Raw genomic sequence first — 14,879 nt, forward strand, 5'->3', positions numbered from 1 at the left:
GATAAAACCAGTGATATGCATACCATTAAACATTAAAATGATACAGAAGATAACAAAGCTTCACAAAATGTAATTGTAGAGAGTACTCTGGGGATTCAATCAGAAATACAGAGCAACCGAATACCTGGCTTAATGTATTTTCTTGTTCTAGGTGTAATCAATCAAACTGCCTTTTACACACTACTGCGTTAAGAAAAACGGCAAAAAAGTAACATCTGATAAGCCCTTAATTTAAAACAGATATATACTGCACTTCTACAAAGTTTAACTGAATGTCACTTGATTAAATCAAACACAGTGATTAATTTCCAAATGAACAATTTCTCCATTATTTTGGTCCACATTTTCTAAAAACATACAGTATGCAAGATATACACAGGCTTCTATTATATTATTATTAATTACTTGTTACCACAAGATACTTGTCATAAATAACAGTAAATTAGTTAAATAGGTTTTTAGATCAATTAATCATAAACTATATACAGTGTTATACTGTACCCTTTAAATATATTCGTTTTGCAAGAACATTCTCTTTCAGTGTCAAAACTATTTCTTGCGTTAATTATTTGTATTATTAAGTTACTTTATTTAAGGCATTACATTTTGTATTGTGTTCCTGCCAAGCTGAAATGAATGTCATTACCTAAGCAACTGGAAAATAAAGTAAGAGAACACCTTTTTGTTGCAATACCACATTATTTCTACACCTATTGTGTTTTTCTTTCCTGTCAGCAGATGCAGACTTGGAGCCAGCATGAACATGTTTTGAGCATGTTTTATGGAAAAAAATAAAACAAATAAAATAATAATAATTTGATTACAGCTGCTACTCTATATCGCTAAAATGCTTTCTTTGATTCCAAGAAGGTCAAAATGGTTGACAGCGCTTCATCAGAAAAAAGAAAATCCACACACATTGTAGTAGTATGGAACCCTGTAGATACTGTCAGAATGAAAGAAGTCTTTTCAGGCTTTAGGCACTCAAGGTCATGTTCCGCAGCAGCCACTCTTGAGATCGGCTGCCATGGCAGTCCCTCAAGGTGGGCGCCATTTTGTCCTCCTCGGACGGCTTATCCAGACACTGGTTACTGTTGACATGTCGAAGCGTCAGCCACTGTGAAATGAATGAACCTTAGATACAGCTCAACAATACATCGTGTTCCAAGGATACTCTACTTTTTTGCCACGTTATGTACTGTATTACATGTTGCTAATTAACAGTACAAATCTCCCTCCCCCCCTTCCTCTGTGCTGTCAGAAGAAAAGTATTCCCTTGATGAATATTCAAAAAAATCTAATTGTCTTGTAATAGAAACACTTACCTGTGAAACAAGCACTGCATCCTCCACATTCACACTACATTGTCATGCACCAGGAAATCAACTGCCCCTCGGCACTAACCTACTAAAACAGTGGCTACTGCAAGTCAGTAGACATTAGCATTTCAATTACCTGGTGGCTTTCCCTACCATATCCTAAGTGGTTGTCAGAACCAGGAATTAAATGACACATTTTATTTAGAAAGGGTCACTTACTTGTTATTTCGACAAGTATAACCAGTCTAAAAATATATGATTTCAAGCACGTCAGTGAGAATGTTCAAATGTTGTACCATTCATATTTGGCATTTTATTTTGTGATCTCTGGTAAAAGCGAATAGCTGTGTTATTTGTATAGCCTTTCCTTTTCCAGTGACTGCGTGCGGCTATGTAACAGCAATTGGTATGTCTTTGTAAGAAAAAAGTGAGAGATAATAAAAACTAAATAATAACTTCAGTGATGTGTGTGTGCTGTAATATTCATATCAAATCACGTCTCTACAGGGTCAGCCTTTGAGTTTCATGGTTTATGAGCGAGAACCCAAGGGTTAGATGTATGTGCCAGTCTGATAAGCTGCAGGTTCTGATCTTAAAAGAGCAGTAAACAGAACCCACACCGCTTTCAACTACTGAATAAAGAGTAAGTTGTCCTTTAAAAAACTATCAAATCATAAACTGAATAAGTGTCTAATATTAGAAGTAACAGCTTTAAAATCTTTCAAGGGCTCTTGGCAGTAGAAAATGATGGCATGACTGGTTACTGGCGTCCCTGGCTGCTCTAGGAATTAACTAGAGCCATTAAAGCAGTAAACAGCCTCAGCCATCTCAATACATATTTTCTATAAAGATTTAAAGAGGCAGGTCCAATTAATAAAATGACAAATTAAATGATATAATTTTAACACCTTTGTGTATTTTTGTTTAGGAAATGCTAGTGTACGTCTCTTCTCGCTGTATGAGAAAAACTAAATTAAACAATATAAAAACTAAAGGCTAGCTAACACCTCAATAGGCACAAAAACAAACAAAAAAAATAATTTGTATATCCCTGTGTCATATTGTTTTATGAGACTGGGACCAGCTATTCTTTAAAATGGTTTTATTTTTCCTGAATGGTACAAGCAATGCACTGCACTAATGAATTGTATTCAGACTTATAAAACCAAGCATGATCAAATAACAAGTCTGTGTTTTACCTTGATTATTACCTTGATAATTAAACCTTGTCTATCTCTTCACCTTAAAAATGCTGGCAATTATTAAATATGTGGTGCATTTCTCCATAATATTAAACACACAAGGGACACTTTCATATTGTATTTCTTTCCAATGGTAATTAAATAAAAGTAATTATTAAAAACCTAGCATATGTGTTTGCACAGCTGCCATCCCACAACACAGAGTATTGCCTCTAGCTTTCATCACAGCAAATGTCTACTCTACTGGACCTCATGAAAAGTTCAGTTTACAATCATATATGCTGTGCCATAAGGAAAAACTGTTCCTGTTTATCTTACACTGTGCCCTGAAGTGACAGTGGTAATGCACAACTGGAAGCCAAGACCCAAAAAAAGTACTTAATTAACCTACTACCCGAGTAATTAGTAGCCCCACCTGCTCTGGGCTGCAGCACACTGAGGGTGTTGGGGGAGTCTGGCAGATTGCCTCCCTGTGCTCCACCTGTTCTGACAGATGGAAGGATTGAGGTGCCAGACTACCAATCCCCCACCTTAACAAACACTAAGCACAAAAATGCAAAAAGCAGCAGTGATGGAAAACATTACGCAGTGCCTAGCAACAACCCTCGTGAAATGTTAGATAACCAGGGCTGTTGACAGCCATGAGTCCCCCCCACCCCCCCCCTCCATATCTGCTTTGATTATTTGTCGCAAAGCCAACAAAAGGTTTTATTTCATTTCAAAAGCATATACAAGCGTGTGGCTGCATAAACATTACTCGACAGCATCCGACTACTGAACATATAAATTAAATTTCATTCTGCCTTGCTGTATAATGAATCCCAGGGTCCACTTGCTATCTTTCTGTGCATTGTAAAAAAGCACAGCTGTTAATGGGGATTCATCTGCAGCTTCTGAGCTTATTACTTCAAGCATCATTTGCTCAATATGTTTTTGTTCTTGCCTTACCCAGTGAACCCAGGTTATTAAACCCAAACTCGTAATTACAGCACTATTTAAAAGGGGTTTGCGAGTGATGTAATTCCTAGCATTTTTACCTGCAGCTGTGCCAATTTGTGCATAAACCAAAACATACAGATAAAAACCCATTCTGTACATATGTGAATTGGTTATAATATTCCAAAATATGATTGATTTATGTTTTGTAGCAACAAGGAACCCCGTTACTGAGCAGACCAACTGCCTCGGGACATGAAATCTTGACCAAATATTACACATTCACAATAAAACAAGAGAGTTTCAGTGAGGAGGCTTAAGGAAACACAATACTAACTGGCTAAATCAATACCACAACACACACTGCCTATGACTAGAGTACTGACCTGGACAGATATAGAACTGTTAAAGAAAATAATCCGTAGGGCTGAGAAAGATGTTCCTAAACACTTCAAATCTTGTGTAGTTTCTTAGAATCCATGTTTGTATAGGGCTGCCGCGACAGTCCTCCACAGTAGGACTATAACTCCCATCCGACAGTCTGCTAATTGTTAGACATGACTGGGTGATGATATGAAGAAAAGTGTGTGTCTGGATGACGGTAAAAGAGACAACAGAACAAGTGAAGGATGACGGAACTGAAATTAAGCTGTTTGAAATGTGCACACACTCAGTAGCACTGTACTGATATCTAAACTACTTGTATAAATTCACTCAAACAAAACAAAGACACACACACACAATACAAAACAATGGATGGGGGGAAAAAAAAAAGTTAAAATAGAACACTGACAATTGTACATGGATACTGAAACTAAAGAGACTTGTTTTGCATAATCTTTGTGATATCACTGGTTTCTAACTAGGGTTTATTAACAAGAATTTGCTATCACAACTAAAATATACATTTTAAGTTAATTTTGGCAGTAGGAGGAACTGCGTGGCTAAAAAATTGCTAAAATCATGCTGAAGAAAAAGTTTTACAATCAAGTGAAGTGCAAAAGACCAATAATAATATCTTTCATAATTAGGGGAATGTATTTTATTTAGTGGCAATACTGTAGCTTTAAAAACGTGTTTGTCCACATTTTATATCGATTATTACAAAATAAATGTATTTGTTTATTTGTAATTTTTTTTATGTTATGTTGCCATGTGTTGTTATATATGACCTGTTTGACCTAGACAGGCCCTGTCCACAGTACATACTGTAACTGATCTTGAGAACGCACTCAAAAACGTTTGAATTAATCCAGCTCAAAAGCGTCCAGACTAAAGTACCATTTAATGTTTAGTCAGGGCTTAATGCGTACAAACACTATTAAAATAGTTCAGTCTCAGTTTCTAGCAGTGCAAAGGACTGTGGGACTTATATGACATTATCCCACCATGCACTGGATGTTATGTTTACAACCCAGCAAATATGGAGCCTGTGCCAATGGAAGACATAACGCTTCTTAGTGTGAACATTATGGCTTTGTTTCTTACACAAGGTACATTTTATCATAATGTGCGCGATTAGTTTTAAACTCTGAAGTTTCGTCGCTCCATATGTGCCCTTGATTTTGGCATCTGATCACGTTGCTCCATGATCCACCACTTTACAACAAGCCTCAGAAATTGTATACGGCACAGCAGCATTGATAGTCATTCTCAACTCCTTCGTGCTCCTGATCAGAGTATTGTATTTGTAATGCCCACATGCCAAAAAACAGAAAGCATTTGGGGATATTGGAGGATAGACAAAAAATCTAGTTCGGTATTACAGCGTCCACGCTTCTGACAAACCGCACTACCTGATGCGATCAAATTTTGAGCCGAGCTCAAGACTGCTTCCAGAGGTGGTCTCGAGTACGGTTCTCAAGTACACTTTTAAGCCAGTTTAAAAGGCAAATAATATGGTTTGAAAAGCATAGTGTGGTCAGGGCCAAAGTTAATAAACACAATTACACAAGAAACATGTCAGATTCTGAGGCACAGTCACTACTTCCCATTGAAGCTTCTTGTTATTTCACAACAATTGAAGAGTGCTGCTTGTTAGTGTTCTTTTCTTGTATGTTTACATATATTTAAATGGGGATGATATTCCTTTTCATGTGATGACTGATCAATATTGCCAATAAGATCAATGAACAAGTTGAAAAGGATAAATAGACTTAGTACTGCTGGTAATGCACTGTGAAATATATATATATTTTTTTGTCAAGACATAATTTTACTGTTAATGTTAGTCTCTCCACCAGCTGAATACAGGGTATATTAAAAGCTTTTCAATTTTTGTATTCAAAACTATATAGGGTCTTATGATCATTCTTAGAACAATGTCTGCTTAGCAATAGTGCCACTTATTTCCTCTACATACAACATCTGATTGACAGGAAAAGAATTGGGCTGCACTACGCTTGTCAAATACTGTTCTTTAAATACTAATTTATTTAAGCATAAAATATTCAACGTTCATTATGTGAATAAATGAAGCATAAAAACATCCATTGGTCGAAATTCTACCAATATAACATTTGAATGTGGTTGGGAGGTTTCTAGTACTGTAAAACACACCACAGGGAGTCTCTTAACCTGAAATGGCAATGATAAAAAACACTTACCTTAAAATCATATTCCCATTTGCCTACATACTGTTTGAAAAGAAAATATACAATACTCCAGTTTTTACAAAATTAACCAAATCCTCAATGTATTTGTCAGGTGTTTGTTTGACAGTATGTGACATTATGTCAGTATAATTAAGATGAAGTACACCATCCAAAACACAGGACTCATTAGAAGTTTTGCGCCTTGAATTTCTATAATTGTATTTTAGCTCCACCTGGTGGAACAAATTAATGCAAGTATTTCTTTTTTTTTGTTGTTTTTATTATTATTTTCTTTATTTTACAGTTGTATGTTTCATCCATATTGCTTTTTAATAAAACGCAAGAAAATAAGCACTGATAAACCTCCGGCTAGAATAACTGACAGTCAGAACAAGCCGTTTGTATTGATATCTACATACCCCACAATTTAACCAAGAATTCAGGGATAAAGAAAGAGCTTTAGACTGAGTAATTCTTTAATACATCCACTAGCACTATAATAAGCAGAGATATCAAGAGATCCTATTTAAAATAGCAGTATAACAATAATAAAAACAAGGCTCATTCAAATATTCCTTTACCCTTCCCTAGTACTACATATACACAGAATGTATTACAAATTTATATTTGTAAACATTTCACTTTTCAGTATTTCAGTTCAGACTCTAGTCAATTATACCAAATAATTACATTATACCATATTTAGCTAGTGAATGCTGGGGCATCTTCAATTACCGGAGTGCTAAGCAACACACAGATCCTATACATACCTGTGCATCATACTCAAACAGCTGATTTCCTCTCATGTGATGGCATTTCAGCATGAGTATAGGACCATTAAGCCTTGAAACATCCAGACAGAGATCATCTGTTCTGATTTCCTGGTCAGCTGTATAGGAAAATACCTGCAAAAGCCATGTGTTCTTCAGAACTTCTCATTTACATGTAATCATTACATATAACACGTGGTATATAGACTGAGCTCTAAATGTTTTTTTAAGCACATCGATGACATTGAAATTAGCAACAAGACTGTTAGGCATAGAATTTATATTTAATTTATGGGTTCGTAGTCAGATTATGAACACAACTATTAGAATAAGAGCCTGTCAGAAGATTCAAAACACATTTTCCACATATTTAAAAAAAAAAAAAAAATGTATAAATCATATTTCTGAAATAGCTGTAGACATTTAAGTTATTTCTAATTACTGATTCAGCAAAGTTTTAATTGTAAATCTTGTTTTTTTTGTATTAATTAATTAGGAATGGCACCCTATCATTAATATTTGCTGGCTGTTATCAGAAAAAAAAAAAAAACCTAATAAAACAATACTTTTTGATGAATGTATTATTTTCTTAAATTTCACACGCATGGCATGAACACATCGGTTTAGAGGGTCTTGAAACTTGATTAACTGCCACGCATTCTTGCTCCAGGCCATTTCATCATCAGTGGTTCAGGGTATTTGTCATGAAGCCACCAGTTATATTTGTCACTGTCGAATGCCCATATGCCTTGGTTTAATCAAAACCAAACAGCACTTCATGTGAAACTGCCATAATAATCTATTACAAAGGCATACATGTGTTGTTATAAAAATAACGTGTGTGTACTTGAGAGTTCAATAATTGTATCTAAATCATTACCTAATAAATTACTAACATTATTTGTTTTTCAGGGGTAAAAAGCTGTGAAAATCAGAATTAAATGAATTATCGAATAGCATAAACTTGCCAGCCCATTTTCATTATCCTTCTGTTTTCCATGTTTTAATTTGTTTTATGATTACATTGTACATGATAAATCTAAAAAGTTATTTTAACTCACATGCTAATGGAGTAAAAGTAGTCATTTTGCATTAATGGTTTGAAGCTGCAATTTGTACCATTATTTGTGGAAGTACAAAGTAAACTGTTAAATAACTTTTAACAAACAACTTAGAAACACTTACATTGACTTAACCCTCCAAGTCCTTAAATCAAAGTTCAGAGTTCTTTGTTGCATTGTTCATCTAAATGGCATTTTGCTGAAAATACTTTGATTAATGGGGCTTAACGTACAGTAGCAAATTAGTTGGTTTTTTGTTGGTCACAAAAAACTGTATTGTGGAGTATTGTTTAGAGGGTAGTGCAAAAGGAAAAAGAGCACCATATTTTTTCTGGCAAAGCTTACTGAAATGTATCTGACCCTAATAGTTTTTAATTGCCATGACTGATCATCATCTATGCCACTTTTGCACTTAAGCCTTAACTATTTCCTAGAAATGAAATAACTTTGGGTAGACATACTGTAAGAACTTTTACAAAATCACTGGATGGGGAAGCTTGTCATTTTAAAATGTACAAAAAAAATGGACACTTGCACATCTATCCAAAATATGTCATGCATTAGCTAAGCAGCTCTCTCTATATTACAGAGTAAATTCACAACAGCTTCTCGTTCCCTCATGCTGATTTAATGTTCAGTTCCAGAAGTGTCAGCTGTACACAAGGTGAAGTACCTGAAGAAGAACGTGTTGCTGGTTATTAAGATTTCTGATTCACTACATATATAATAGTCATGTTTAAAAATATGCCAGTGAAATCAGATGTTTTTAGGAGTACAGAAACAAAGTATTTAATTCTAGCAGCAAACCAGTGCCCTGCTTTTCCAATAAGCAGCTCAAAATATCTTATCAATATGAAAATGATATAACAGTATTCACATTTTCATTTCATAAAAACAACTGTCTTACCTGATTTCCGCCCATTCCGTGGCAGTTAAATATTCCTACTTTTTCATTTTCTTTTCTTCCCATGTTGTCCAAGCACTGGTTGGTTTCAACATTTCTGATCTATACAGAGAGGACACAAGCAAACAAACAAACGAATAAGCATCCTTTGGCAAGGATATACATATCATATTACAACAGCAGAACCACACATGACCTGGAATAGAAAAAAACATGACATTGGACAAGCCAGTCCAAATTCACTATTTAGACTTCCATAGCCTGGACAAGCAATAACATGCCGAAAACATACAAAAAATCAGCCCAACCAATCAGCCCATTTTACTAAGGGACATCCATACCAAGTTTCACCACAACGGAGGTAGGATAAAGATATAAAATGTAAATGTGACATATACACGAATGGACCTTATGAATGCCTCCAGCATATTCGTGTTAGACATTATAATGGCAGTCAGTGTAAAATTTGTAAATTCTCCTGGTTTAACATCCTCACCTCCAGTATAATTCACTAATACAATTAATTTGAGCTAGAAGAGTCACTGTTCCATTCACTTGTGAATACATTACAGTTGTCCATAACATATTGGAAGCTATGTGGTCCAGTTTTTAAAGAAACAGACTTGCAACCAGGAGGTACCCGGTTCAAATCCCAGCTCAGCCAGTGATTCATTGTGAGACCCTGAGCAAGTCACTTAACCTCCTTGTGCTCCGTCTTTCGGGTGAGACGTTCTTGTAAGTGACTCTGCAGCTGATGCATAGTTCACACACCCTAGTCTCGTATCTTGTAAAGTGCTTTGTGATGGTGGTCCACCATGAAAGGTGCTATATGAAAATAAAGATGATATTACTATTATTATTATGAACATAGATTTCACTGTCAGGAGTGTAACAGTCCCACCCTTTTTCAGGAAGAAGACTTGGTTGCCAGGAACACAATGCACCAGAAACCTCACTGGTAACATGCAACCCACCATGAAATACATGACTTTCTGTGTTAAGCCATAAGGAAGCACTTTGATACCAATAAAACCCTGTATGAACCATAGCATTTAATTCTTGATCTTCTGAACTACTTCACTGTTTACACATGTTTGTGTCAAATAAGTTTGCCCTAATTCTTTAATTTCCTTAGTTCAGAACAAAGAATATACAAATCTGCATTCCAAGAATCTGGTACAACAAATGAGTATTTAACATTATCTAGTGCCTGATCATTTACTGTTCTGCTGTATGTGAGTTGCATTCCTTACAATTTTACATCATCAATATATTACACATTACAAATAACTTATTTTCTGCATTTAATCCCTTTAATGACATAGTATTTGTGTTCAAGGGTACTTTTGACTTTTCTGTGTGGCTGTGTAGCAAGCATGTCTGTTTTTAATGAGTGTGACTGACACATTACATAAAGGAAATTGAGAAACGCCATTTCTACCCCCACAAATTTTCAACATGGATTTCAACACGGATACTCTGTAATGGAACTCATTTAATTAGAAACAACATTTTGCTCTGCTAATTATTATGTAAATTAGAAACTTGAAAATGTTTTCAGAAACCAATGTAATGACTTTTTTAAATTAATGAACCATCTTATGCAAAGCTGCATATACTTAATTTGCATCTGACTATAACATACTTTTTCAACCATTGCAGCCTATGTTTTTATAGAACAAGCCCTGTTTTTAAGGTGGGGTCTAATGTGAAATTTGGGTGAGCAACTAACGAAAATGTGATGCTAAGTCTTCTCAAATACGATGATCAATGGAAGATAAGCTGAAGAATACGCTAATTAGCAAAAGATAACTATTTGGTGTGTTGTTGTTGGTGTAAATCAAGCACTTTTAGGAAGATATCAGCGTGCTACTCTGTTATAACACAACCTGTTATAATGCAGAATCGGTTATAGCACAGTAAGTTTGTGGCTCCTATTTTCCCCATAATGTTGGTTGAACATTCCAGATATACAGTACGAAGCATGACAGACAGCAAAAAATGATCCCAAGCATTCCAGCAAATCTACCTAAGAATGGATTAAAAGGAAGCAATTTTTGTTTTGGATTGGCCAAGTCAAAGTCCAGATCTGAACCCAATAGAAATGTTGTGGCAAGACCTGAAGCGGGCTGTTCATGCAAGACAGCCCTCAAATGTGAAGCAGTTGCAGCAGTTCTGTAAGGAGGAATGGGCAAAAATTCCTCATGGAAGATGCGAGGGACTGATTAGTAACTACAGGAAATGTTTGGTTGAAGTCATCGCTGCTAAAGGAGGTGCCACAAGTTACTGAATCAAAAGGTTCACTTACTTCTGCACACAAGGATTTTTGAGTTTCTGTTACATAAACATGTTTTGTTAAATAAATAATGAAAATATATCTTATTTTTTGTGTGTGTCTTATTCAGGTGGATGAAGGATTTAGAAGGTTCTTTGTCTACAATATAAGAAAAGAAAGACCACCCCATGTAGGGTTCACATACTTTCAAGCAGCACTGTATGTATTTGCATTTCTGGCTACTGATCTGCCCTTACTCTGCTGAATAACATTAGCATTAGCATGACTACATTATTTAACTATACAACGTCATTCAGTCGGATAGTCAAAACAAACCAGTGCAATGCCTAAAAAATTAAATATACAAGAAATAATACATACTTCACCAAGTGAGAAATATCTTCTTGGGATCTGAGAGTCAGGATAAATGTTTTCCAGATACCATGAAAAAGGTTTACACTGGAGTCTTTCTCTTAGGGCTTTCCGCTGTGACACATCTCCATAATCAACCTTGACTACACCTGTAACAGAAATACATCAAGCATTCCCTTAATATTACCCTGATTTATTGGTGCCACAAAGAAATGTACATGTTGTCATGTATTACAACACAATCACTGCACCGAGTAGCTTTTTCTAGTAGAAAGGAAATAGAAACAACTTGGTAACAAACCAAACTGCAGTTAAAAAACATAAGCCAGGGTACTACAGTACACAGTAAAGATCACTTACAAAGTTGCAGTGTCCATAATACATATTAATTCTGTAAACTACAGTACATCTTCATTTTCACCAAAGCAGCTCCTTCCCAATTTTATGAAGTCATTAGTGAAATTGCAGTACTGTACAATAATTCTAGGTTAGCAAGTTTTTCAAGTCTTAACTGATAGGCAGAGAACAGAAGTTTCAGTACATAATCAAATGTTTAGGGGCAACCACTAGTGTGGATGATAACATTAGAAAGCTGTCAGGGTAGTCCTTCTACAAGGATTTGTTTTCATTTTTCACAGAGTGGGCGTTTAACTTCACAGTTAGGCTCAGTACTCACCCTCCTTGTTCTGCCAGCAACACATGTTTTATCCCTGCCCTTCCAAAACTGTGATACTAAATTCCACATAGTTCTACTCATTTGGTTAGCTCACTAGTCTCCCTTTTGCTCATCCCACTAATATGGCCTGACTATCACACATCACTTGAGAAAGTTCTCTGCTTCAAAACATGGCTAGAACTTGCCTGTATGAGATGAGGCTCAATCTTTTATTCCTGCTACCGTTGATAATTTTGATAATAATCACCAACAATAGTGGCATGGTGCATTAGATGCTCCATATAGTGACTGGTCTGACGTTATTTCTGGCATGCTGTTTATATTTATGTTTTCACAATTATTATGTACCAAACCATGACGTTAAAATAATATTCGACAGCTGTCTTGCGTAGATAACTTGTATGTGAAGGTCACTGGACACAGCCTGAGCAGGATGTCAGAGAAAGATGGAGCATATTTATCTCCATTCAAGACAAACTATTAGACACTATATGTGGCAATGCATATGAGCATCACCACATTGCAACAAGATACTTGTGAAACACAAGTCTGTGCAGCTTTAGCCTGATTTAAACCCAATTGAATATGACAGAGTTATTCTTCTTTAAAATTAAATACATGCAGCATTAGCAGAACACTAAAACACAGATGGCACAATTATATTTATATAAATAATGTATTTTGAAAACCATCAAAACCACATATCAACACAAGGAATTGCAGAGAAATAAATGATTCTGGCAGACTTCATTAGGAGTTATACACTCGTAATAGCAGTGCTCCTGACAACAAAATACCTAGTCATGATTTGTAATGTAGTTCTGCAGACTAATGTGTGACCTAGCTGCATTACAAACATTAACCACCAGATGGACCCTCTGAGCCGGGGGAGGACACACACACACACACACACACACACACACACATTGCTGTGGATCATGCAAAAAAGTTTTCCAATGAAAAGCGATACTCAAAACAATTTTATCACGACACCACCATTCCAATAAGCGGGAAATAGCTTTAAAATGTACAAAAGGGTGTTTAGATAATGCATGTTTAATTCTATGAGACAGTGGAAAGAGGGCTAATTCACAATTGAGCCGCATTTTAAAACATGTTAACTAAAAACTAACAATAATAATAACAATAATAATGTATGGTTTCAATACAGTAAATAAAAAAGGATCAAACAACCTTTGCACCCTCAAATTATTTGTTTCTAATATACCATGAATGTAAAAAACTAGGAGTGAATTAAAGGCAGAAAATGCTTTGAAAATCAACTCCTTTGTTTGTAACTATTCGCTTTGGCTCTTCGTGGCAAAGCTAAAACTTCCTGGTAACTTTGACAAATTCTATACTTGTGCCTTTCAGACAGTGTCAGTGAAAATTATTTTAAAAACCTGAATCTTGATCACAAGGATGACATTTTCAATGTTCTGCTTCATCTGATAGATCATTTTTGGTATCACTTATTCCTCTGTTGCCTCAATCTGATTAGCCTCATTGGCAGCAGTACACTGTTGACTTTGATCTTTTCTTGTATAAGACACTGTGCTACTGACAAAATACTGTGCAATGAATTTATTTCCAAAGCAATACTGTACCAATGAACTAACAATCATAAACGGATCAAAGTACTGTACAATCGGGAGTCTTATTTCCATCCCTCTAGTATCAGAAGTGTTTTTGTTTTTTTAATAATACTGGTTTACAAGCTACGTCAGATGACCTATTGAAAATTATAGAGGAATGTCGGGATTAAGAATTATTAACGCAACATTTAAATTTAATGAAACTACATCTGGACTGGAATGTGAACCTATAGGTTCTGATACCAAGCGCAAATAAAAACATATATTCTTTATAAAATGTATTCAACTGCTCTAAACAAAGCTTCCTTGTTTCCAAAATATTTCACCTCAACACCAGAGCAAACTGGCAAGCTTTCAAGTCATTCAATGGAAACAAAAGCTTGGAGAAATGTAAATTACTGTGCAGCTCAGTGGAGTGGACAGGAAAGCAAACTTTCACTGTTGCCTATGAGGGGGAAAAAAAAAAAAAAAAAAAAAAAAAAACTCATTTTATTGCACGCCTAGATCTACTTCAAACAAAGCACCACTGCTGAATTTATATCCTTCATTTTTTCAGATAGGAGGATGTGTAACTTATTAGCTGGGGCTGATTCTTCCGTGGGAGGGATCCTAGCTTTCACTGCTGCCAGCTTGTAGCCTAGTTTATTTCAACTGAAGGCTGATTTATTTGAGGAACATCAACAATCATGTCAGTTGTGGTCTACTGGGTTGACACCCCTGCATCTAGAAACAGTGAGATAATATTTCAGTTTCATGGAGAGGTTTAAGAATGAGAACTACTGGATTTTCCAAGACAGACTGCTCTGTGTACATCCGGACAGCTCTGTGGAACTTTAATTAAACAGACAAAGAACTGCAGGAACATTTTTACAGTTGCAGGACCGCCTTGGAATGCACATTCAGAGATTTGGGAACATTTTCAGATACAAATATAGAAATAGACACGCCAGATTTGCTAAAACATAGGATAAGATGAGAACTTCAAGCAAAGCAGAAAACTATTACTGGATATTACTTTCTACAGTATCAGACTTGAGTGTATCAGATTCTGAGGGTATATGGGGAGACCTGAGTCTGTTTGTTAGTCCGTCTGTATTTCAAACTTACATTTTAGTTTCATGACACAGATTGAACAATTTTTTTTTGTCTGCTTTCATATTGCATGTTTAATTAAC

At 35.6% G+C, this 14,879-nt stretch overlaps 1 protein-coding gene across 3 annotated transcripts in view; it reads right to left on the reverse strand.

The window, feature by feature from the left end:
* Nucleotides 1-14,879, reverse strand: part of LOC121322294 (polypeptide N-acetylgalactosaminyltransferase 13-like) — a 37,760-nt gene continuing 22,881 nt past the window's right edge. Inside the window, exons 9-14 of one of the 3 annotated variants that reach the window (XM_041262075.1) lie at nucleotides 11,443-11,582; nucleotides 8,790-8,888; nucleotides 6,822-6,956; nucleotides 6,064-6,093; nucleotides 3,844-4,048; nucleotides 1,045-1,117 (exon numbers count right to left, since the gene is read on the reverse strand). In XM_041262075.1, coding sequence (XP_041118009.1) covers nucleotides 3,863-4,048; nucleotides 6,064-6,093; nucleotides 6,822-6,956; nucleotides 8,790-8,888; nucleotides 11,443-11,582 — 590 coding nt within the window. In that variant the 3' untranslated portion in view covers nucleotides 1,045-1,117; nucleotides 3,844-3,862. Of the gene's footprint in view, nucleotides 1,118-3,843; nucleotides 4,049-6,063; nucleotides 6,094-6,821; nucleotides 6,957-8,789; nucleotides 8,889-11,442; nucleotides 11,583-14,879 lie in introns of all 3 variants that reach the window. The other 2 variants (XM_041262073.1, XM_041262074.1) reach the window with 2 other exon arrangements.

Source organism: Polyodon spathula, chromosome 10 (genome assembly GCF_017654505.1).
Source record: "Polyodon spathula isolate WHYD16114869_AA chromosome 10, ASM1765450v1, whole genome shotgun sequence".
Taxonomy (NCBI): Eukaryota; Metazoa; Chordata; class Actinopteri; order Acipenseriformes; family Polyodontidae; genus Polyodon; species Polyodon spathula.